The sequence below is a fragment of the Nymphalis io genome, chromosome 16 (assembly GCF_905147045.1).
Source record: "Nymphalis io chromosome 16, ilAglIoxx1.1, whole genome shotgun sequence".
NCBI classification, from domain to species: Eukaryota; Metazoa; Arthropoda; class Insecta; order Lepidoptera; family Nymphalidae; genus Nymphalis; species Nymphalis io.
This window is the reverse complement of record NC_065903.1, coordinates 1,659,267-1,685,828: the sequence shown is the minus strand read 5'-3', so window position 1 is coordinate 1,685,828 and position 26,562 is coordinate 1,659,267. Positions and strand designations below refer to the sequence as shown.

Sequence of the window (26,562 nt, the reverse complement as noted above, 5' to 3'; positions counted from 1 at the left end):
ACACTCGACAAGTTGTGTATATTTAGATGCTAATAAGAAATATGACAAATCTAACATCCATTGATAAGCTAAAACTCACGACGTTATTCACTGGTGGTAGGGCTTTGTGCAAGCTCGTCTGGGTAGGTACCACCCACTCATCAGATATTCTACCGCAAAACAGCAATACTTGATATTGCTGTGTTCCGGTTTGAAGGGTGAGTGAGCCAGTGTAATTACAGGCACAAGGGACATAAAATCTTAGTTCCCAAGGTTGGTGGCGCATTGGCTATAAGCGATGGTTGACATTTCTTACAATGCCAATGTCTACGGGCGTTTGGTGACCACTTACCATCAGGTGGCCCATATGCTCGTCCACCTTCCTATTCCATATAAAAAAAAAACTATGAATAGCTGAGTCCAAATATATTTACAGAAGTTATTTTCTAAGTTAGTAGACATATATTTACGATCTGTTATCATTACAGACTTTGTTTTGGTTCTATTTAACTAAATATTTTTAATCCAACTTGAAATACCTACATCCATATATATTATCGTCTGATTGCTTAAGAATCAATAGGAACTGCTAGACCAATAAGGTCGAAGACAGGTGGATACTTCATACAAAATCGTGTCTTATCGTGTCCCGTTATATCTGAAAACCTGATAACGATCTTACGTATCCGATGATATGAATCTCGTATTAAGTATATCCTTGTATAGTGAAATAATGTGAAAACATTCCATTGTAGCCAGTCAACAATAGAAACGTGGTATTTGTGTTTTGTTATGTTACTACAAACTGGGTAGCTTAGTGGATTCTTTATTGAGAAGCGTCTTTGTAAATCTTTCAATCGTGCCTGGAATCGATCAAGGATTTCGAATGGCTTACATTAAACATTCTCCGCTTTTATTACAAACGCTGTTCAGTGGACGGTGTTTAGTTAAACACTTATTTCTCTCTATCATCATTGATTTAACATTCGAAAGAAGGAGACGGAATGGTTTAATAATCACCCCGTAAACAAGATATAAGTAAGGACTTGTATATCGTTTATTTTTGATAGTAAATAGACGCTAGTTAAATGCTTATAATGTATGGAGTTTGGTTTTAGTTAAGTAAATTGTGGAATTATAAATTAGATTTTGGATTTTATTTAATTTAAAAAAAACGTTGCTAATAACATTTTTAAAAACGTTGTTGATTTTTTCTATGTCAGGCTCTACAATAATTTATACAACAGTAAATTGCTGATACATTTTACTGTTAAGACAATGCAATGTTATTCTTATTAAAGCATTCTACTTTGACAATAACGAATTATTTATATTAGTCATAACAATTACGATCATATTACGGTTTATAGCTGATAATAAGCCTGAGTCATGGCATTTAAACTTCCATAATATGATATTTTGATAACTGCTCAGTCCTTTTGGTATATTTAAATATTAGCTTAGTCACCTACCTACTCCCTATATTCACTTCATAGAAACTATTATTATTTTATCATGTTTCATATTAAGTTATTTTTTGTAAGTGTGTCGATTCTCTGGTATCCAATAGCTTCATTTATTTGGCACGTCTAAAAGACTCGCTATCTTTTTTAATCTTACACAAGAGAAATGATGGCAATGATCCAATTAATTTCTCGTGTACAACACAATCGGAACTATCTTTAAAGTTATCAGTATAAGTACAGCCAAGTGACTTTTATGTTCTTCCCTTATTTATAAACACAGGAGAAATCTTCTAAAGATACTCGAATCTTGGAGTGAATCGGGTTATGTGGGGTTCTTACGGATTCTTCAGAGCGTCACGGTAGCATGCGCAAGCGATCCCGTGGCGTTCCTTGTTAAGACGTAAAGAGTACCGCTGATTTTTTAGTGGGTATTTCGATGTTCGGGGCGCACTCGGCGCCTTGGATAACAGCGAGTCCCACATACCTTCCGCGGGGAAACGCTTAATGCGTTTTTACAGCGTTAAAAAAAGGGTTCTAACCCACTATGTTATATAATACGCATTATATAGCAAAGATATATGTGTCTCTTATTTTTATATGAATAAATACGACGTTCCTATCTTAAAATGAAAGTATATTCTATTAATATTATAACGGGTAAATTATTCTATTATTTTTTGCAAGAATCAGGAAAATTATGTAGAAATAAACAAAACCTCTTCACAATTACGTTGGTCCCAAAGATCGTGAAGGTCGTGATCTTGGTTGGTTGGTTTCTTCTGAGATTTTTTTTTTCATTTCTACTTGTAATAACGAAGCGTTTAATTATTATTCAAAATGTTATGCATCGTAATCTGTCGTTCATACCAATTGTTATCTATTAGATATTGCATAAGTGATAAGTGGACGGTATTATGAAATCGTTAACAAACTTTGGTCAAGCCATTATGTGTACGTTACGTATGGACGTTATTGTACAAGAAAGCTTATTTTCGCTCGCCTTACATCTTGCAAACTAACTGTCGCGTGTGAAGTCTTGTCTAACATCTTTTTTAGCTGTATTTTAATAGCAAGATGACGTAAAAAGCGCTGCAAATCGAGTTAAAGCGCTTTTCGATAGTAATCTCAGTACAACTGTTTTCATAAAGAGTGTCTGTAATGTTATCTGATATTTATTTATTTAAAAGAGTTATAATATAAAACTATTGAATAGGAATTATGTCATTAAACTGTCCTGAAAACAATATGAATTAAAACGTCCCGTTTTTAATTTTGTATGTATGTTCTTTCTATATATTTTTTTTATATATAATCTAATAAAAAAAGTATAATGTGATGCCGTCAGAATACTGTCACCTCATTGTAAACCGTAACAGTTGAGAGAGATTTTTTTGTTAAGCGCGTCCAACAATTGATCACGTAAGCGCCTGATGATATATCAAATAAAAATGCTACATTCGTTAATTAAAAAAAAAATAGGGGTAACGTTAATGACATTAATAATATTCTGTCCGTAAGGACAGGACATATACGGTCTGATTTAAAGTATTTAGAATCTGAATTCTTAATATAGCCGTCCGTATTTCTTTGGATTTGTCCTAGTTTGTTGTTTGTTTTCGGAGAGCGTTCGGGCCAGGTTTTGTATACCGGATTGTAGTCCGGATATTATAATATCCGCGCTACGGCCTTAATAAAAATAACGACTTGCTACAAAAAATATAAATATTATAAGAAGATAAAGTAGTAATAACAATTTAACCTACTGGTGGTAGGGCTTTGTGCAAGCTCGTCTGGGTAGGTACCACCCACTCATCAGATATTCTACCGCAAAACAGCAATACTTGATATTGTTGTGTTCCGGTTTGAAGGGTGAGTGAGCCAGTGTAATTACAGGCACAAGGGACATAAAATCTTAGTTCCCAAGGTTGGTGGCGCATTGGCTATAAGCGATGGTTGACATTTCTTAGAATGCCAATGTCTAAGGGCGTTTGGTGACCACTTACCATCAGGTTGCCCATATGCTCGTCTACCTTCCTATTCTATAAAAAAAAAAAAAAAAACCTTATTTTATTGTAATTATTAGTAGTAAGGTCGTAATCCGAAAAAAAAGTTACAAAGCCTTGTATGTCCTGGTTTATTGATAACACAGATGGCAGATCTAAGTATTATAATTGTACCACAATTCACGGAAAACTAATGACGTCATCGCGACATTCCTCCGAGAGACTCACTTGATTCCACGTTGTGATCGTGTTGGTTTTAGTAGTTACGTAACCCGTCCAGCCCCTTAATTAGATTATAATGCAATACCTTATCTAATCATTTATATGAAAGTCTATAATTTAGTCAAATACGCGTAGCGTTACATATTTTTTTATTAAAAATTTTAATTTGTTGATATAAATATTTTTGTTATGTCAATTATTAATAAAATGCTTTATTTTTATTATTGTAAAAAAATATCTTGCCACAAGGATACTTTTATTTTCCGTTAAAGAAATTCGACTATTATTGATTACGTAATTGGTAACAATTTCACATGACGAAAAAGCTTTTACGATTTGTTTTAATCACGAAATCATCACGTTTCAAGATTCATGCTCGACTACCATAATAACTCCCAGTTAGTAACGTAACGTAACGAGAAATTAAAAATTTCGTCCAGTGAAAGTGTTACGATCGATGTTTAAAATTTATTCTTTCACGGATGTTACGTTCGTAGTACAACTATGGAAAGTTAGTGCAGTAACGTAAACGTGCCATTTTCTAAGAAATTTAGAAGAAAATTATAAAATATTAAGTATATACGATTTTTTTTGGGTAGAAATGTAAGCCGATTGAATCAGTGGCATGCTCTCTGCAGCTGTGGACGATCACGGGCTGATTATAATGATGATGAAGAAATGAACATTTATCAAACTCTTTTTATTCCAGAAATATCAGATTCATTACAAGACTTACGGGCACTGGAAAGCTCGCTCTCATTTTTTTTTGTTTTTTCCTGTCGTTAGCATAGTTCTTTATATATTTGTAAATATATTTTAACAGTACAGTACAGTACAGTACAACCTGTTAATGTCCCACTGCTGGGTTAAAGCCTCCTCTCGCCTTTTTAGAAGAAAGTTTAGAGCTTATTCCACCATGTTGCTCCGATGCGGGTTGGTAGAATATACATGTGGCAGAATTTCAACAAAATTAGACACATTCACGACCTCACGATGTTTTCTTTCACGGTCAAGCGCGAGATGAATTATAAACACTAATTAAGCACATGAAAATTCAGTAGTGCTTGCCCGGGTTTGAACCCACGATAATCGGTTAAGATTCACGCGTTCTAACCACTAGGCCATTTTACCTTTTTTATCTTAATTACATAAATATAATATTATTTGATATATAATAATATCCATTAAAGCGGAATTTAATAGAAGAATGATAAAATGCTTGAAAAGAAATGTTCTTTTTGGAAATAGCTACGTTTATTCCCCATGTTATAATTATTCATTATAACTAAAGTATTTTATCTCTTGAATATAAAATAATGAAACTTAAAAATCTGCAGTAGATAGAGAATTCTGGGAAGAATGTATGAATAAACATTTTTAGTGAAGTTAAAAAAAAATCATTTGATCTAAAGCTCACGAAACACGATTTTATAGCGCATCTATTTGCGGATGAGAATTTAAAGCGTAAAGTTTATTTAACAACAGCGATGTAGTTTAATATCCGTTACTAATAAATTTTTAATATTCCATAAAGACGGAATGATTTAAGGATTTCGGATGGCGTTAAATATTAGCAGCCCTTATTTTTATAAAGCTAGAGTGAGATGTAAGATAAACAAAGTTTGTATGACTGTCGTTCTATAGTGGTCTGCATAAGTAGCATTTGCTAGCCCATTATTCTACCGTCATGCATCTATGGTTCGTGTTTTATTTGCATAAAAAAAGTACCTACATATCTCTAGTCCCCACATAATATCCCATGGGTCAATTTTTAATTTATTTTAAATATTTAATTTTAATTTTAAAAATTAAATATTAAAATAGCTTACGACGAGCCGGTTGGCGTGGTCGGTAGATACTTGCCATTCACGCCGAAGGTTGTGGCTTTGATTCCCACCCAGGACAGACATTTGTGTGCATGAACATGTCTGTTTGTCCTGAGTCTGGGTGTAATTATCTATATAAGTACGTATTTACAAAAGAAAAGTAGTATATGTAGTATATCAGTTGTCTGGTTTCCATAGCACAAGCTTTGTACAAGCTTAATTTGGGATCAGATGGTCGTGTGTGAAAAATGTCCCAGGAAAAACAATGAGATTTGCTTTAGTGTTAACCTTATTATTCAATGATTTTCTTGTCATATCAAATTTCCACGTCATTTACGATACGATCTCATTACCAAGCCTTCACAACGTGACAAATGACGACGTTATACGGTTAAACATTTATGTCATTTTTATTCTCATTTTGTAGTAGTAATTAGTTAAGCTTACGAAACGAGGTTCTGAGTGTGAGAACAATTGATTAAAACGCGCAATCAATTTGCGCTCTAATATTACCATGGTATCTAATTGGCTGATACTTTAGAAATAATCAAATTTCTAGAATAATGTTATAAATTATTTTATTATTAAGGCATAATAGGCAATGATATTGTGATTCTATTTGTCTTTCCGCAATCATGAAGAATGGGACGCGGTAATCTCAGGATCGTCTAGTCCGACTTGATAAATCGTTTTGTGCTACAAAGCCCATTTATTGATAAAGGTTAAAATCTAAATAACAATCCACGGGAGCTAGTGCTTTAGATATATAGGACAAAGGTATAATGTTTCGAACCTCTCTTTGAATGACTAATTCATCTAATTGACTACATTTTTCTTTTGATTTAAAAAACTCAGCGCTGTTTTCTTTTAAAGCAATGAACCCATATTTATTTCTTGTATTTTATCGTATTGTATGATTTCCAAACGCTCTGCGAAGCGTGACCTGGAAACAGGTGACGAAGCGACCGTCACATTGTTTCTGTTAAGTCAGTTGGAAAATTAATAGGATGCAAGGAACGCTAACATTGTTAAGAAATAAATTGAATACTTAAATAAAATACATCAACTTCGATAGCGTTGATGGTTTTTACTATCTTATGCTTTGTGTGTAACTCTGTAAATAAAAATGATAAACAAAGTGTTGTTGAAATAACTTCTGCATGAAGTTGATTCAATGAATATATGGAATTTTGTTGTATGGATTAATGGATTGTTAAAACGATAGCTGAATACAGCTCTTCTTAAACAAATTCAAAAAAGAAGATTCTCAAGGTTTTATTTGTTTTTTATATTGTTACCTCAGAATTTCGTCATTTATAAACCAATGTAGAATTTTTTTTTGGTATACTTCTCGTTTGGTTCTATTTAAATTTGAAGAGAAATTCCTAATGATGAAAATATTGATGGTAAAGACACAAGAATTATAGGTAAACTTATAATACCAATTTCTGACTAAATTAATACATCCTACTCGGAACGTAGTATTCGTTTCTAGATTGTGCAGATGTTTTTTGATGAAGAAAAAACATTGCTAAATGAGGTTCAATAAAATACTATATAGATGATAAAAAGCAGAGTATTTATATAATTATTTATTTGGTTGAAACTACTAAGTGGGTACTGAGTTCCTTTTTCACGGTATACTCTAGATTCTTAATCGGATATGGCTTTGAATTCAAAAACAACGATTCAAAAATGCTCATAATATCACATTATTAAAGACCTTTGAATTAGTTGCAGTTCTCTTGCATAACATATTGATTCTTTGATATGTGTAACCAAATTGCAAAACAGTATGTATATATAGGTAAAATAAAAAGTATTTAAGGTCATTACGAACAAATAACCCGCAAATATACAAGAGTTCCATGTACATTTATTCATACTTTAAGGTTATTTTGACAAAAGTTGTTATATTTTTCCTGTTGACAATGTATTGGAAGTTATACCGTCTTGAATATAGATTATGTACATATTGGTGACGTCACGTCAACAGACACAAATAAATTAGCTTTATTTATAAAAAAAATATTTTATAATACAAATATAAGCACGTGAAAATGTTAATCCATTTCATAGAATATATTCTGGTTTTGCAAAAGATAGTAAGGAATACTGTCGAGTATCATAAAAAAGATAACGTACAATTTAAAAAGGCGAGTTATCAAAACGTTATGACTGAAACGATTATCTGAATTACTATTATATATAAATAAAATATATTTCTCACTCTTTTCATAAATTTGACATGACAAAGGATTGAGAAACAAAGGCGTAGAGTAAAGAGTCGTTAGTCTCTGTGCACACTGTGTGATTAGCTGTTCAGTAAATATTAAAACAACAGGCATTTTTACTTTAAATTTTCAAATGGGTTGGTCCTAACCGATGATTTAGAGTTAAAATTCAGACAAGCCACATTGAATTTTCATGTGCTTTATTCGTGCTCATAATTCATCTCGTGCTTGTAAAAAGCATCGTGAGGAAACCTATTGTGGCGAAACCTCTTTGGAGGAAGAGATAAACATAGTATAAAAAGGATATGAAATGCTTACATCTTTTATTTTAATAAGCAGGATAAGTGTTCTTTTGTAATTGAATGTATGACCATTGACATACAATCATTTCTTCTCTCGTTATGATCAGAATTATTGATTGTAACGCAATATTCTGTCTATTACACCGATTGTCATGGATTTAATAAACCTTTTTTGGTTCTCTAAGATATAGATTAAATAGTAATTTAATAAAAAGAAAAAAGGTGATATAGGTAAACTATTTACTGGTGGTAGGGCTTTGTGCAAGCTCGTCTGGGTAGGTACCACCCACTCATCAGATATTCTACCGCAAAACAGCAATACTTGATATTGTTGTGTTCCGGTTTGAAGGGTGAGTGAGCCAGTGTAATTACAGGCACAAGGGACATAAAATCTTAGTTCCCAAGGTTGGTGGCGCATTGGCTATAAGCGATGGTTGACATTTCTTACAATGCCAATGTCTAAGGGCGTTTGGTGACCACTTACCATCAGGTGGCCCATATGCTCGTCCTCCTTCCTATTCTATAAAAAAAAAAAAGTTTTATTGGTTCGCCCATAAAAGGTTGTGGAGGTCAGATGGCAATCGATATCATAAAAAAACTAAACTAAAGTACGCAAAAGTATAGTGATTACTCGTATATTATATATAGATGACAACAATTAATTAGGGTGCGCTTAAACCATTGAAATCAACACACAACAGCTAATAAACAAAGCGGAACAAATCGATTGGTTTCATAAATAACCGGGTTAACGTTAAGTACCCCTATATTTCAGTCGTTAGTAAATACATTAAAAACATTCATCAATATTTAATACGATTGTGTACTTTAATGTGTTTACAGTACGAGCAAAATAATTACATGGCTTCGTAAGAAAATTTCATCTGAATAATAATTTTGTAAATTTTTAATAGATGTTAGGTAAGCTTTAAAAGTAATACTTACATTATAGACGTAGCAGGAATAGCTAGTTGTGGTATATGTATGTGTTTGAGTTAAAGAAAGCCGTGACGTTAGCGTTTAGAACTACGTCACCGAGCATCGCTCAATCGACTGCAACACGATATATCCAATACATATTTGATACGAAAGGTCCGATAACAGAAAGTCGACTAACAAGGTCAGTTGAACATATTTATTTATTTGAAGTTTTAATACTGGGCCTACGACCTACGTATATATAAAGAAAGTGACGTCATACTAAAAACAAAGTTCCACGCGGACACACTTTAAAACCAGTGTCTATATACATATGTATATACTTTTAATAAATCTAACCTCGACATTCTAGCGCATATCAACGCTCTGGCATGCACTCGAGTTTTTAGTATCCGCAGTGGAGAAAAGAATCTCGTCTTATTGAGATTTCCAACTGGATACTATAAAAAAAACTAGTTTTATCGAATATTTTAAATAAATATATTTTTGTACGAGGTAGTGCGTAATTTATCGTAAAACACAGTAATAATTATTTATATTCATTCTTAGTCACATTCATTAAAATGGTTCAATGGCAGATTGAACAGTTTTAAGTACCTTGGGGACAATCAAGGTAGTTTGTTATCAGTAATTCAGTTATTATCTATTTAAGTGCTACTCCATTTGTAATTATATTTGTAGGAATGGTTAAAAAATAGAAAATTACTTAAGATTCCGTGGAATTCTCGCCAGTATCATGTCTTATGTTATTTCGGGGTAACGCTTCAAACAAACTTCATTAAAGCTGGCTATTTACAATCAGAGTTCGACTTCCATTGGAATATATGTAATGAAGTATGAATGAAGAAGGAATACTTAAATTGGCATCAAAGTATCACAACAATATTTACTAAAAATACTTGACTTAAACATTGTTTAAACATAAGTATTAAAGAAAAACTCGCAACGCCAAGTATATGTCTCTTCAAAGCCAACATTAACCCTTCCTCGGGCAAGGTGTTTGCTTCTATAATAAAATCCTATAAGTATTTTTAGCTTTGTTTAATTAATCAAGTTAAATTTATCTATATGTGAATGAAAGAAAAGAAATCGCAAGGCTAACCGAAAAATAAATGGGATAACGGCAAACGAATGATGATGACAGTTATGTTCTTGTCAATAATCTTGACTTCGTTAGTAGGCGTAACGGACGTCAAATAGGCCAGCACATCCACAGGCAGATGAAACATATCCCGAATAACAAGACGATAGGATCACAGTAGGCAGTGAGACAAGATCGATTTTTTGTCGCTCAAGGCGTCAAGGCCAATCGTAATATACAAATCAGTAAAAAATATTGCGTTAACTTTACACATTTGGCATGTGTAAACCATTTTATATTTCACATACTTTCACACAAGTACCTCGTGCACGAGGTATTAACGTAAACATTATCACACACGACGATATGCTTATAGGTTACTTGGTATTTAATATAAACTTTATAGTTCTGTTTGAAGATTCAATTCGGTTTAAGGTCCAAATTATAAATATTTAATCGTATAGAAGACGGTTTGTTGGTTAGAGAGTTATGAACACGAAGACAAATATACCGTTTAATACTTCAGTTATTAGACGTCGGGGGTTAAATGGTATTTTATTACGTTTCTAAAATCATACTTATATCTAATTCATCAATCTAATTCGTTAAAAGCGACGGTCTTATTTATAAACGTTGTTTAGCTGTTAATTTATACAGTTATTTTGCATTTTCTGCCACTATTGATTTGATATTTGAGAATATATAGCATTGTTACTAACCACCAAGGAAGGCGGTAAAAATTTAGCTTAAGTATAATGTAGTACATGTTGGAGTCATAGACAAGAAGAAAGTTATAAACAAAAAAGTAGATTATTCCTATAGAATTAACATTTTTCTAAGTATATATGTTATATTTTTTTTTTTTATAGAATAGGAAGGTGGACGAGCATATGCGCCACCTGATGGTAAGTGGTCACCAAACGCCCTTAGACATTGGCATTGTAAGAAATGTCAACCATCGCTTATAGCCAATGCGCCACCAACCTTGGGAACTAAGATTTTATGTCCCTTGTGCCTGTAATTACACTGGCTCACTCACCCTTCAAACCGGAACACAACAATATCAAGTATTGCTGTTTTGCGGTAGAATATCTGATGAGTGGGTGGTACCTACCCAGACGAGCTTGCACAAAGCCCTACCACCATTGTTTGTAAAGGTTAAAGCCTAATAGGATTTATTTTTAAATCTATTAGACACATTGTTTCAAAGAGAGGCTTTTGTCAATGACTGGTCTTATAAATAACTTTTCTCCATGTTAGATAATTTATGGTAATTTGTAATTTTATTACATTTCACTATGGCTATATATTACACACAAGAAAATAACGTAATCCTTATTATATTTATTACGAGATACGAGAGAGAAGGGGTACGAATTTCGTTGATTAAAAACATTACGAGTATATTAACATTATGGAATGTTGACCCAAAATAAATTAAAAGACTAAATTTAATTGACATCATTGTAGTATTCCATAATTTGTGTACTAATTAATTAACTAGTTAAATTAAGAGAAATATACTTACATAAATAACCTACAACGTACAACATATCGAATTGATCAATTGAAAATGTACATAATCAAGGCCATATTGAAACGGTAGAGAAAATACATTTTGTAGTCTTATTATCCGATTACCAGACGGATATATAAAAATATACTAAGTTTAAACATTTTTAACGCTAATTATGACAGTTTATGAAGGAAGTGTTAAGAATGATTGATAATAGTGTAATTGTAAAAATGCCATTCAGTTATCAACATTTTCTCGTTGCTATATGAAGTGGTTTATAGGAATTTTGTGTTATTCGTCTTTCTTGGACATTCATGATTGTGTTGTATTTACTGTTAAATAGGTCACCTTCGACCAGTTGGCCTTGAATTAAAAAAAAAAAGTTGAAGCATTTAAGAAATAAACTTTATTCATATTTTATGTACAAGAAGATAGTTTAAAGATGACTCGTATTGTATAAATACATTTTTATCGTCACCTGTTCTCCAGTCACATTCACGTTTTGTATAAAGTACAGCGTTTCTGTGGTAGCTTGACATAGTGTACATATTTGCTAATTGTTATTTAATCTGTTCTATTGTTGAGGAGCTCACGTACTTGCGTTACACATGGAGATAATGTTGTCTGCAGACTCATTGTGAGTTGGTATTGTTCATTATTCAGTTTGGCCTAAATATTCTATTCTGTCTATAATTATGAAATAAATACTAGTGTTTCTATGTCATCCTTTCTTTTTGTTTGATAATATCTGTTTCGCTTGCTCTTCAAACCCTTCAAAGTACTTGCTGATTGGCGGTTAAATAAATAGTGAGAAATTGGTACCCATCCACACGAGCTTGCACATTCTCTACCAATAGACAATTAAAGATTCACTCAACGTAACCTTACATAATATATATCTTTTAAATGATAACGGTAAATAATTTATTAAATTATTCTTCGATAACCTGGATAGATGTTTCGTATAAATTTAATTTTATGATTAGTTTACTAATAAAAACATCAACTTATTGTTCTGAGAAATTTTCATTTCGGAGTCAAAAGGCGAATCTTTTCAAAGCACGCTTTTGTAAAGACAAATGTTTGTGTTTATGTTCCATTTGCGAAAGATGACTGAACGTGGGAGGTAGTTCACGATGTAAATAGGTCTCGGGCGCATGCGCGTGTTTCTACGACTATTAATATAACTGAAGTACCGTTTGATAAGTTCTTCTATTAGATGATAATTGTTATTTGCTACTTAAGTTACTATATAATGTTGAATAAGATTATATGTATGTAAGGCGAAATCGATTGTCTTTGTTTATCTATAAATTATTCCTTAAGGTTATGACATTTCAATAAATTGAATGAACTAGTTAGAAAACGTCGATGTAAATAAAAGTAAAAATAAATCTTAAAGGAATGGAAATGTTATCCATTCGCAGACCTGTCATCCGCATCGTTCACGTTTTTTGCGTCAGACCTTGCAGTTTCTCACGCTAAGTGTCGTCCCGAGATCGTTACCGGAGATTGGTACAACATTGCAAAACTAAATGTTGACATAACGGTTACTATTTTCGATGTAAACGTATCCCAAAATGGTCATCCGGTCGAAACTTAATCTAGGATCCTGATGAAATGTAATACCACCTTATTAATATTTGATTACTGTAATTTATACTTAGAAATGAATATCTTAAGCAAATTTAAGTAAATTCAAGTTTTATAAGTGGTTTAAAGTTTTTTTTTTTTATATTTAAAACAATTATTGCTTTGAAAATGTAATGCGTGTTGATATAATCCAATTATGACAGAAAGTTTTAAAATTGAAATTGCATAATTATTTAAAAAAAATGAGTGAATAAAATAATATTTCATATGTCAATAGATTTTTAATTCTTTTATGACAAAAAATATAAACTGAAGTGTTCAGAAATCGCGCTTTGAATATAAAGTGATGCTGAATTTATCAACAAAACCTTCATCGTCTTTTAATTATTTTATATAATAAACTTATTTACACGTTAACGTCGGTAGTCTTCTTCCTATTTAATTTAATGATTTAGATTTTCTCAAACTGAATATAATATAGCAAAAAATTGTGGCAGATTATATCATAGTGTCATGTTTCAATCTATACAAATGTAACTTCCACTTTTACAAAAGTAATTTACCAATTCGTTATAGAATCTGCTATTTCCATCTGCCTTCACGCTTCATAAAATATATCAAATATTTAATCTATTCAATCACGATTCCAATCATTTGTTTATATATTTTACAATTTGATTGGCTTCTTTTAATTCCGGAAGAGTGGGTAACTGTATTGGTATTTAAGATTAGCTATTTTTAATAATGATATAATGTATCTTACACTAGATCTCTCGTGGACTCGTGGTTTACTAAGTAGTTAAATCACAACATCTGTTTTTCCTATCTCTCTTCTCTCTCTCTTTGAATTTGTTAAATAAGAAGAATGGGAAATATCTTATTAATTAGATCCTTCATAATATTAATTATATTTATGTTATCAATAGAAAATAAATTACGTCCAAGTGTTAACTCCTATATTTGAGAATTCCTGTTGAAGTGACATTTAAAAAAACATTCAAGACAAAACACTCTAGAAACCACTGTCTGCCCTATAGAGCATCGAACATAACTGATGAACTGCAATGTTCAATGATCATCAGAAGGTCACGAACGTGTAATGGAATGTGATACTCAACAATAGAGGCGAGGCGTGGTTTGAATACGAAGTCTTCAATACGATCAGTAGTATTAATCACAATGAATTATTGTATGGCGCAGGCGTTTCGCCACGGGTTAGGGGTTGTGTGAGTTGAATTATAAATTGCATAACAAGTTATCTTGCGGATTGTTTACGGTAAGGTATGCCATATGGGCGTTTGGTGTTTTTTTTTTTATTTTGTTTCACTTCGATACTTGTGTTGTTTTGTTTCTTTGTGTGTTTATTGCATTCATTGCAGTTAGTTATAAACATGCCATGTGTTTTTTTTATAAATAATTGAAAACTTCTAATTTGGAATCACATTTCGGATTTTCTATTATGACGATTCAAAACTGTTTATGATGATGTCCTCACGACCGATTTCGGTCACGGCGACGGTTCTCAGGTAAGACTTGCCAACTATAGTGCACAAGTGTGTACTCAAACACAGGTGCACTGTCCCTCATTCATAAATCGTTGGGCCAGTAATCCGACACGTCCGGAAAGAGTTCAGTTGCGAGGTACTGAAGTACTCTTCCAAGTTCCCGACTCAAGGCTGCTACTGAGAATTTTCCAAAAAACCCTGGTCCTGGGATTTGAACCCAGGACCTCGGGTTTTGCTTTATATTAGCCGCTAGACCAACGAACCAGTCATAAGAGCCTACTTGAATAAAGAATATTTTGAAGGTTTTGATTTTTGTTCCCAGCAATCAGTTTGATAAAACTCATATTCCATCGAATTAAAAAACCATATTAATGTCTTTAACAACTTCTCGTCAAAAGCCCATAAATGAGACTAAATTAGAAAAATCTCCACAATTACGGGGCCAGTTGTTCCCTGACCTCACGTTATTGTTGCATGTCGCACGAGGCCACCTTCTAATGACGTAGTTTAGCTTCAACAGTACATATAAAGGAATATTCGTAAAATATACTTAAGATGTAAGTTTTACTTCGTTTTTTTTTCATTTCTTTCATTTCACCGCGAAACAATTTAATAAATATCACGTTTTTAAATAATGTTATTTGCAAAATAAAGCTTGTTAATTTGTTTGGTGTGGTGAACACCAAGTTTTTTAAAACTGTAATTTTACATTATATTTGTGTATTGCATTAAATTTTTAAGCTACAATGACACATTCATAAGGAAAGGTCAATTATTTTTTGTAGTAGTGTTATCCTGTTGGTAGGGCTTTGTGCAAGCCCGTCTGGGTAGGTACCAACCACTCATCAGATATTCTGCCGCAAAACAGCAGTACTTGTTATTGTTGTGTTCCGGTTTGTAGTGTAAGTGAGTCAGTATAATTACAGGCACAAGGGACATAACATTTTAGTTCCCAAGGTTGGTGGCGATGTAAGCGATGGTTAACATTTCTTACAATGCCAATGTCTATGGGCGTTGGTGACCAATTACCATCAGGTGGCCCATATGCTCGTTCGCCAACCTATACTATAAAAAAAACCATAACTTAAAATATTTTCTATGCATACGTTATTGAATTGAATCTAGTATAAATTAATATGTATACCACTATAACATAACAATTTAAAATGCTTGGCTTGGCATTGCCAGTTAGTATAGGCTTATACCGAACGATACTAATGTCTATGGCACAGTTTACAATAACTATAAACAAAAAGATATACAGGCACATTTCTCTAACAGTATCTCACAGTTTTCCGTGATCGAATTGGTATTACAGGCCAGTTATTTCAATTTACTTTTAGATTAAACGTCTTATCTCTTGAATGGAATTCCACTTAGTTTCTAACTGGCAAACTGCCTAGCCGTTTCTACCATTATTGCTCACGCACCAAGGCTTTCATAAACTGCTTTCGCAAGCCTAACCTCATCGCGGGCTCGCTTTATTTTTGATGCTATTATATATTTTGTATTGTATGCAATAATACTCGTTGCTTGATTTTATTTATGTCATGAATCCTGTACGTTTTTCTTAGAAATGATGAATTAGGTTTTAAGTTATTAAAATATACACGTGTTCATATTTAAACGTTCCATTACGATTAGTTTTTCCGTGTAGTGATAATAATTGTTTTAAAACGTTCTTTGGATTTCTTAGCGTTAGTAATAATAATTAAAAAAAAATTGTAACTCAGTATCAGTTTGTCAAACTTGGGCTTAAAATAATATTGAAATTTCTAGTTTGCCCTTGTCAATATTGTTATTAGAGTCGTCGTATGTTATCGTGTCTTGTTATTTAAGATCCTTATCAAATAATACTAGGATACGTGAGCAGAGTTATACATCACCGAGTGTTCAATGTTCATCTCGTGAGAACCAGTTTTGTATATAATTGTTCATGTTTTATGAATTACGTATAACATTGCAACTTTATATTAATCACGCTTGGTTAATTGATTCTAAGTAAACGCTCAATGTTTTACAATAAATACGTTTTTTTTATAATTTTATGTTCATATCAGTCTAGTTTGTTTATAATAATAATAATATTAGACCCGTTGAATGTATGAATCTTAAATACTTGAAATGACGACCTGACTGATTGTATTATATTAATAATTTTGTGTGTTAACATTAAATTTTATATAAAAATATGAATTTCAGGAAGGTAATACGACGAATGAAATATATATTACAAATGTAATACGATATTTAATATCACTCGTTGCAAATGTTATACATAAAAAAATAACCTTGTTTTTTTTTATTTGGAAATGACCCAAGACATGAGACATGATGACAATTTGATATGACTTATATATTCTTCCTTCTCAATCCATATATAATTTAGTTTAGTTTGAGTTAACAAACTAAGCAAAGTATTGGAAGGCACTTAAATCAATTACATCTCATATGGAATTAAATAATCTACAAATATAAATTTTTATCTTTAGCAACAAAGTCGCAAATCATATTTCGTTCATCATTCGATTTCCTTAATCCCATTTATTTTGGGTCACCGCAGGGTGTAATATTCACGTAAAAGGATTTGAGTTTCTACTTGACGCGAATTCTCCTTGGGAATACATTTCTGGTAGATTCCAGTCGCAATATTCGCCATAGTCGAATGTGCTTTATTTATCGAAATCACACAGCGAGATGTACGTTAAAGAAATTCTTAGTTCATCAAGTTGTGTTGGACCGTGATTGCGTAACTAATAAGAAATTTTCAAATCTGATTACACGACGAAACTCAATACGGATTACAACATTAATCCAAATCAACTTTGAATGACTAAAACTTTGTTTTCTACAACAGTTTGCGTGTGTTAAGCATGTGTGAGTTATATAAAAACTATATTTACATTGTAATCAAAAAGTAATAAGATACATATATGAATGCTGTAACAGATCATTATCTTAAACTCACACGACAATATTTATCGAAACAGTCTAGACAATTCAAGCGGTGTATTATTAAGTTCGTACCCGAATAAAAAGATTTGATCTTTATTGTTCCTTTAAAATTTTCTCCATTTAGTTGGGTTCGGTCCAGTGTTTCCTCATCTTCGATTGGTCCGATTCAGCCGTTACCTCCACACTCACAAAAATCGATTACTAATTTTAGTGAAAATGTACAAATAAAACATTTTGTTTTTCTCCTTAAAAATACTCGGTTTGGATATTTGGAAAATCTATAAGAATATTTTAATGCTCACGTGGTATACATATAAATTGTTCGTATATTTCTAAATCGTCATACATTTAAATATATTTTAATTATAAATTACCAGAAGTCAAACGCAATATAATGTATTTTCATATTTTATATTCAACCTGTCACGTTATAAGTCAACAGGTCGCGTTGTTAGCTGCGCGAGCGCGTACCATGCGCGGGCCGGCACGGCGCATGCGCACAGAGTTTTTGTTACGTATTAGCTCGTACATTTGAAAGAAATAATTACACGAGGCCTTTATAGTGTTTCTTTGGCACATAAGTGTGATTACGCTGTTAGGTCTTTGTAAGTTAAAAACGCGCCCCTCGACACTCATGAATTCGTTCAATTACTTTTCCATCTAATAGAGATATTGACATTTATAATAACAAAACAAATTTTGTTAAACTTTTTAAAGATCTCATAGTGTCGACCTCATAGCGTATAAGTACAATATTTGTTTTGGTTTCATGATTTGTTATTTAACAACATTATTATAATACTGTTATTTTTTATTATTATATATGATTTTATTATATATGATTAATTAGCTTTGTTGTATCTTTCGCTAAGATTTTTAATTTTCATATAGTTTAGTTTGGCATATATTATTTACTATTTACGGTAAATGTGGTTAACACCCTTAAAGACTTATCACTTCTTAAGATTATTTGTTTTAGTTGTTAATTATAAGTGTTTAGTGATAAGTTAATGGTGTAATTATTTCAATAAATAAATAATAAATAATTTGTTATTGCTTCTTGATAACATACTTTAATGATTCAATACTAAGATTGTATATAAACAGATAAACGGATGTGTTCGTCGTAGCTCATTACTATTTATTCCGAATCAAATTTACAATTAATAATCATTAATCTTGGTGGTAGAGGTTTGTGCAGCTTACATCCCCAATTCGCCGACAACCTTAGGAACTTAATTATTGTACCCCTTGTGCCTGTAGCTACACTAGCTCACTCGCCCTTCAAACCGGAACAATACGTATCTACTAAGTATTAGGAAGTAATATATGAGTACTAAGACAATCTACAATAATTTAATCTTTATTTATTTACTTATTAATACATATTTTTTTACAACGTAAATATCAAACACGTTAGTCTTAACGATTAAAGTCGATACAATTATCTTATCAGGGGCCGAATTTTACTAATTTATAACGATTACGATACCTTCGCGATTCAATTCCTATCCAACTTCGAACCATTATCTCAAAATCAAACGTAATTTTTAACTTTTAAGGCAATAGTCGATAATTAAATTAAAGAATAGGAAAACGGAACAAACGACGACGATCACGCTTCGATTCGAATGCGATAAAGTTTCAATTTATCAGTAGAATTGGTTATTAACCCCCCAGTTATTAATGACGTCATAAATGCAGAATCCCATAGCATCCGTTGCACGTGCACTTAATTACCTACGGATGTATTAAAATAATTATAACATATTATGTTATAATTACTCTCTCTTTTACACCTATAAAAAAATAGAGTAACAGATATATAATCATATAATCTATATCATTATTTCGATAAAAAAATTATTTATACACAATTACAATCTTAGAACAGATTCTAAGATAATATAAAATAAGCGCTATTTAATGAAATAATTATGCACTTAACATAAAAACATCTGATATTTTAATCGTATTATAAAAGTGCATGTGTCTGTATTCGGATGTTCGTTAATGAACCATTATTATTGAACGTAATAGTATAATAATGAAAGTCGATTATATTGTGACACTAGCAAAACCCGCGGCTTCGTCAGCGTGAGATTCAGGTTGTACAAATCCTCCAAAATCTACCATTATAATGCATGTAATGCATATTTGCCGGTTGGCGTGGTTGCTTGCCTTTCACGCCGAAGGTTGTGGGTTCGATTCCCACCCAGGACAGATATTTGTGTGCATGAACATATCTGTTTGTCCTGAGTCTGGGTGTAATTATTTATATAAGTATGTATTTACAAAAGAAAAATAGTATATGTAGTATATCAGTTGTCTGGTTTCCATAGTACAAGCTTTGTACAAGCTTAATTTGGGATCAGATAACCGTGTGTGAAAAATGTCCCAGGATATTATTACTATTATATTTCAATTATACATATAAAATAAATTATTAAATGGTAACGGTAGTCTGAAGAAAATTTTGGTAGTTTTGGTTTGGACAGCCATATTAAATTCAGAAAGACAGTTATTTTTAAATAACAAGCAGATACTTCAATTTTATTTATTTGTATAGAATAGGACAAGAACGTTCATTCGTACTTATTAGCAGGTGACATATTATATTATTTGTTTTAGTTTGTATAAAAAAAAATGTATTTCTGATAAATATTAATCCAGGACAGTATAAGCATCCTTATAAATCAGCCACTAGACCAATGCGGCATGACCAGATACGATCTTTTTCTTTTTTTTTTCGGATTGTGTAGTACTGTTGGCCTTACTGGCCTCTACAGCGTCACCGGGCGGGATGGGCGAGTTAAACTCAGCCGGATATTGGGAGCTACTCAGGGCTCAAGAGAGACGGGCGTCCTAAGGGTGCCTCCTGTGAGGCCGGACCTCGGCTTAGGACTCCGTTGAAATCGGGAGGAGATACGATCTGAAAAATCTTTGGTGCCAACTATATAATTGAGTCTTAGCTTTACTTTTAGAATCCATTTTACGATTATTACATAGATTGATAAAAAGAATATGCTTTATTGTAAACCACGAAAGATTAAAAAAATTACGTAACAAAGAGATACAATCTAATTAGCATAAAAAAATATATATATTTATTTTCCGGCCTTATCGCTACATCGCTATCTATTCCAGGCTATTAATAATTATATTTAATGAAATATGGCAGCTTCAATATTTTCACCGTTTATTTAGTAGTTTTGTATAATGTATTGAGGATATAACTATACGCTTATGTTGTGTCATAATGTCAATCTTTTCTAATTTAAATAAAACGAACGTTTTCATATACTTTATCAATCGATTCTCGGAGTGTATTTCGTTATGTACGTATGTGTATTTACGCAATATTCGTCTAGGCAATGCATTAATTGGTAACATTGATAAAGTACCAAGGCTCTGATATTTATTATGTTTTTTCTCAATAAATTATTATTCATTTTTATTATTATATGTAAGTAATTAACCATAACCACACATGGAGAACAGAATATATATATATGATTTGACTTTTTAGACCCATGTAGTTCCTATAGTTTCTTTTGCCGGTTTGTTTTAACTTTTTGGTATTTATTTCCGAAATGGTGGTTGATTCTAGATAACCATTACGCTAGACGGTTTTTATATTATAGGTAGACGGACGCGCAGATGCGCTATCTAATGGTAAGTGGTCACCACCGTCCATAGATATTGCCGCCATAAGAAATAACCATTACTCACATATTAACATGTTATGTCCCTTGTGTCTGTAGTTACTCTGGCTCACTAGCCATTCCGATAGACACAAAAATACGTGGTGATGGTGTGGTACCTACTTTATTAAATAATAATTACTCTACTAATATAATTAGTAAAACATTCAATGCGCTGTTGCATTACGATGTATAATGAAAATAAAACTTTTATACTATAAAATTGTCTCACAGCGGTACTAAACCCTCTTCTCATGCCTTGGTTTGCACCATATTATACCATTACATTCGCTTGTTCCATCTCTGCTCACGCAAGAGTGCATGTGTTTTAAATTAAATGGTACATTGGTAACCCTAGCTAGAATCATTTGTTAAAATATTAACAATCGTGTTGGCAAATATCATCTGTGTTATTTATTATTTGCAATTATGTAAATGAATGTAGACTTCAGTGTGATAACAATAAGGAAGAAATTCATTTGTAAACGTTTTTGTCGGTCAATATTTATCACATTCAACGCAAATTCTACGAAGGACATATAGATTGACGTCGATGTCACTCTGCTTGATTCAGTGTACTTATAATATAATATTATATAATACGTTATTATAATAATATGACGTCACTAAAGTTTGACATAACGAATCGAAGATCGTGAGTTCGAATTCGGTTAAACACCATTGAGTAAGTGTTTAATTCTTGTTTATAATTCATCTCGTGCTCGTTGGTGAAATAAAGCTTTGTGACGAAATCCGAATGTGCTGGATTTTTGCCACTTGGATGCAGACCAACACATCACATCATCATACTAAACTCGAGATAAACACAGTACGTGTATTATATTAGTGTTTGTATATATGTTGATTATATTTTATTAGTATAATTATATCAAAGTACATACTATTAAAATTAATATGTGTATGAATGTCTTCGAAAATGATAAATATTTTGGTGGATAATTTCTATTTTAAATGATTCGGTTTAATGCCAAAGCTAAAATAATATAACTTTTATGTATGTTTTATGTCTGGACCGTTGGTGCAATTGCCGCTCCGGCAGTTGCAGGTTGGATTCCCGCCTCGAATCTATATGTATAGAAATGTCTATTATGAATTTAAAGTATATTACGTTAATATGTATCATTTGGCTGTTACCTATAACTCAGGAAGGTTAATAACTCAGGAAGAAAATATATATTAAAAAAGAGACTTCTATTTAAATGTTTATTCACTTTAATAAAAACATGGCGGAATCCGAAGTATATATTAATGTTAAGTAAGAATATTTTCTCGATTTTATGTAAGTTATATTTGTAATTATAATTGCTAAGAACGACTTCTACATATTACGTTGAATAATCAAGCTTTCACTCGCTACGTATGTTATGCATGTATATAATTTATTAAAATATAGATAATTAAACGGATTTGATGATTAACTTAAATTGTATTATATGACGGAAAAACGATTTAATTCTAGCTTTTTTTATCTGTAACTGTTTACAATGACAAAAAATCATTTGACGTGTGATATTAAGAATAAATTATTTTTTATCTGTATTTAAATTTATTATGCAGTAAAATTAAATAAGCTAGGAAGTTATTTATCACTAATTCACTGCCCACGCTCTCAACGAGAACAAATTATCACACAATGACATTCCGGACACGTCTGCATTCGCACAGCTCTCGATCATGAAAATTGATAGGTATTTATGACATAATATAATATTTCCATATTAGCTCATTTACTGATTTTTTTGTTTATTATGCATATAGTAATCGGTATATTATAATAATATATAATAATAATATCCTGGGACATTCTTCACACACGGCCATCTGATCCCAAATTAAGCTTATACAAAGCTCGTACTATGGAAACCAGACAACTGATATACTACATATACTATTTTTCTTTTGTAAATACATACTTATATATAGATAATTCACCCAGACTCAGGACAAACAGACATGTTCATGCACACAAATGTCTGTCCTGGGTGGGAATCGAACCCACAACCTTCGGCGTGAAAAGGCAAGTATCTACCGACCACGTCAACCGGCTCGTCAAGTGTATTATAATATAGTTATGTATCAGCGATTAACACATGATACATGAAAATTTTGAAAAAGAACTGTAAAATCAGTAGGTATACTTTATTTATAGTAAATAAATATTTAAAGTGTTTTTTTTGTTTGTTACAGAGGTGTATTCCCATGGAAAAGTAACTCGTCATCCAAAACTCAAGAATCAAACGCAACCTCCACATGGCGACTATTCGGCAGTAAATCGAATGGAAATATAGCTAAGAGTTTGACCACTGAGGTGCAGAACTCACTCACTCCTGCATCGTCAGCTGCAAACACACCACATCATCATAAAAGACAAGGAAGTTCGGCCAGCGAGAAGCAGTTCGATGATCTCGTCGCCAGTTCAATAGCACTCATTCAGCATGACCGGTAAGCAAATAATTTAACCATATTATAATTAAATCATAGGAAGTTTGAAGTATTACTTATTAATTATTTATCTTACAAATGTATACTGAATTATTTTAGTACAAAGTTTATAAGTAATTTCATAAAAATAAAACCAAAGTCGGTTGGAAATGACAAACATCATGAGACTAATATCAAAGAATCGTCGTAGTTGTGTATTCTGAAAAGATGGATGAAAGAATAAAACATCCTTAGTATATACGCGAACCATCTGTTCGTGGCTCTTTTTAATACTGACGCTCGACCAATGCTAAATGACTTTGTCTCAACGTTTTTATCAATTCCTGTGATACTTTTAGCGATAAATGCATAGGTTCATCGAATAAATGTTGTTAATTTTCAAATTACATAAGACTGAAGTAAGCGTTTAATATATTATGTTAATATACCGTTTCGTTTCGTTATTTAATCTAAGACAAAATCGTTTAAAGGTATTGTTCCGATAGTTCATATAAATTTTGATTACGAATCAGAATTAAATTTGTTACCACGAAAGAATATAATTCCATTCGCCTAACTATATTTTTATCGTTTTAGTAAATAAGATTGATAGTATTTATTTCACATATTTATGATAAATATGTGAAGAAATACAATATTAACGATATTAAAGAATTGATTCCTATTTGTTTTGGTATTTGATAAGCCGAACCAGTTCGTCGGATATTTTTGCCAAAAATTGATAAACGACAATTTTAGCTTGTTTCGGTTTGTTGGATGAGAGGTTGCCAACTATGTAGATACGGTCAAACAAGTTTTACAACCATGTTAAATTTAAAATCGATGGCAGCAACCACTGACAACATTGTGATACGGACGGATGAACGTGTTAATAGAGATACATAGTTGGATGAACGCTGATACTTTTACCTTAAAAATACAAAGAGGTTAAGTTTCTTTGGTATCATAATTACCTGGTTGCAGATACAAGTCGAGTGTTATTCACTTATTTTGTATTCTATCCCCAAACATCTATTCTATTTATTGCTGTGTTCCGGTTTGAAGAGTGATCGAGCTTGCCACATGCTAAGGCAGTTCAGCGCATTGAGGATGTAGTGTTTGCCTCTAGCAATTCCAGCGTCTATGGGTGAAGGTGAACAATTTAGCCCATTTGCTAGTCTGCCTTCCTAGACATTTACTACGTGAACACAATCTTGTTATGTAGTATTAGTGAATTATTTGCTTATATTCCAAATGTTGATATCATTTTATACTGGCTGTGTGCAAGTTCGTCTGAGTGGGACCAACTCATTAGATGTTCTACCGCTAAACAGTAATACTTGGTATTGCTGTATTCCGCTTTGAGAAGGCAGGCAGTTTGAGAGGCACAAGGGACATAACATCTTAGTTCCACAGGTTGGTGAGGCATTGACAATGTAAGGAATAGTTAATATCACTTATAGCGCCAATGGCTATAAATATTGCTGACCACTTACCAATAGTTGGCTTATTTGCGCGTCGGCCTACCCATTCCATTTAAAAAAAATTAAATCCGCAATTTTCTCTTAACGAACTGCATACATTGTATTCAACTAGAAAGTTCTCATAAATGTAATTACTTTAATGAGAGCTGAGTGTAGGAAGTAATGACTTGAAGAAATCGTTGTTTTTATCCAATGTTACTGCATATGAAAAGTGCCTAATTGTACGATAGTGCTATGTAATATCGTGAATTTACTGCAGGAAAATGTTTTACTTATGTTTTAGTTACTTCTATATCCTTTTATCAAAGTTATTTAATCTGAGCGCCAACTAATATAGATTTTCGTATAATATTCTCATCTTATGCTTTTAGAGTAGATCATGTTTTATCTATAATGGTTTTTATTACTTATTGCATAAGTATCATTATTCATTACAATTTTTTTTATGTTTTGTTATTTTTGTAGTCGTTATCTAAATGATATTGATTAAAAAATATTATTAGATTTTATACTCGTTAAATTTTTTTGCAATAACTATTTTTGCTCAATTGCTGTTAAACTGTCCGTTGCTCTACTTTTTCTGATCATATTGTAACTCAATTTCCTTTAACCTTAAAATTGGATCCTGCATTGCCAATATAAAATACAATAACTTAATGCACTGAATTATCTTCATTATATTTATAATGTCGTAACTCTCTTGTTTCTTATTTTCGCTAACGTCGATGAGTAAGTAACCCGTCCCGTTCGTCTCAAAGCTTCCTCTCGTTTCGTAAAGTTTGGCGATAATTACTCTAAGCTTCTCCAATGACTGTTGATGGATAAACATGTAGCAGAATTTCATCTGACGTGTCACATGCAAGTTTCTTCATGATTTTTTCCTTTACAACCCAACATGAGATGAATTATAAAGGCAAAGTGAATTCGATGGTGCCTGCCCTAGTTTGGAAGTTTCAATAAATATTCACGGATTCTAACCACTAGACCATCTTCGCTACTAACGTAGGTATTTAGGTAGGTACGTAGGTAGGTAGGTATAGTATATATTTGAATGGTTTCTAGCTTGAAGTTTGATAATATCTAAATAAGTATACATATTAATAATTCAACAGTTCAACATCAAGACGTGGGTAGTTCAATAGCCCCCATCGGAGTCGCGTTGTGTTTCAGGCCGTCATGAGGTCACGATGGGTGTGACTGACCGACATTGGTATAAATGTTGCGCACGCTACTGTTCCGGCTTATACATAAAAATCAAGGATTATTAAATATTCTCTTTAAATATTTGATAGTATAGTATTTGTCGGTTGG

The 26,562-nt window shown here is 32.1% G+C and overlaps 1 protein-coding gene across 6 annotated transcripts in view; it reads left to right on the top strand.

The window, feature by feature from the left end:
* LOC126774458 (TBC1 domain family member 12-like) overlaps positions 1–26,562 on the top strand; it is a 284,024-nt gene that overhangs the window by 9,615 nt on the left and 247,847 nt on the right. For all 6 annotated transcript variants that reach the window (XR_007669812.1, XR_007669811.1, XR_007669813.1 and 3 more), the window contains exon 2: positions 23,534–23,788. Coding sequence is in view for 3 of the 6 variants with exons in the window: in XM_050496012.1 (XP_050351969.1) it covers positions 23,534–23,788 (255 nt within the window). In the remaining 3 variants the exon portion in view is untranslated. The remainder of the gene's footprint in view (positions 1–23,533; positions 23,789–26,562) is intronic.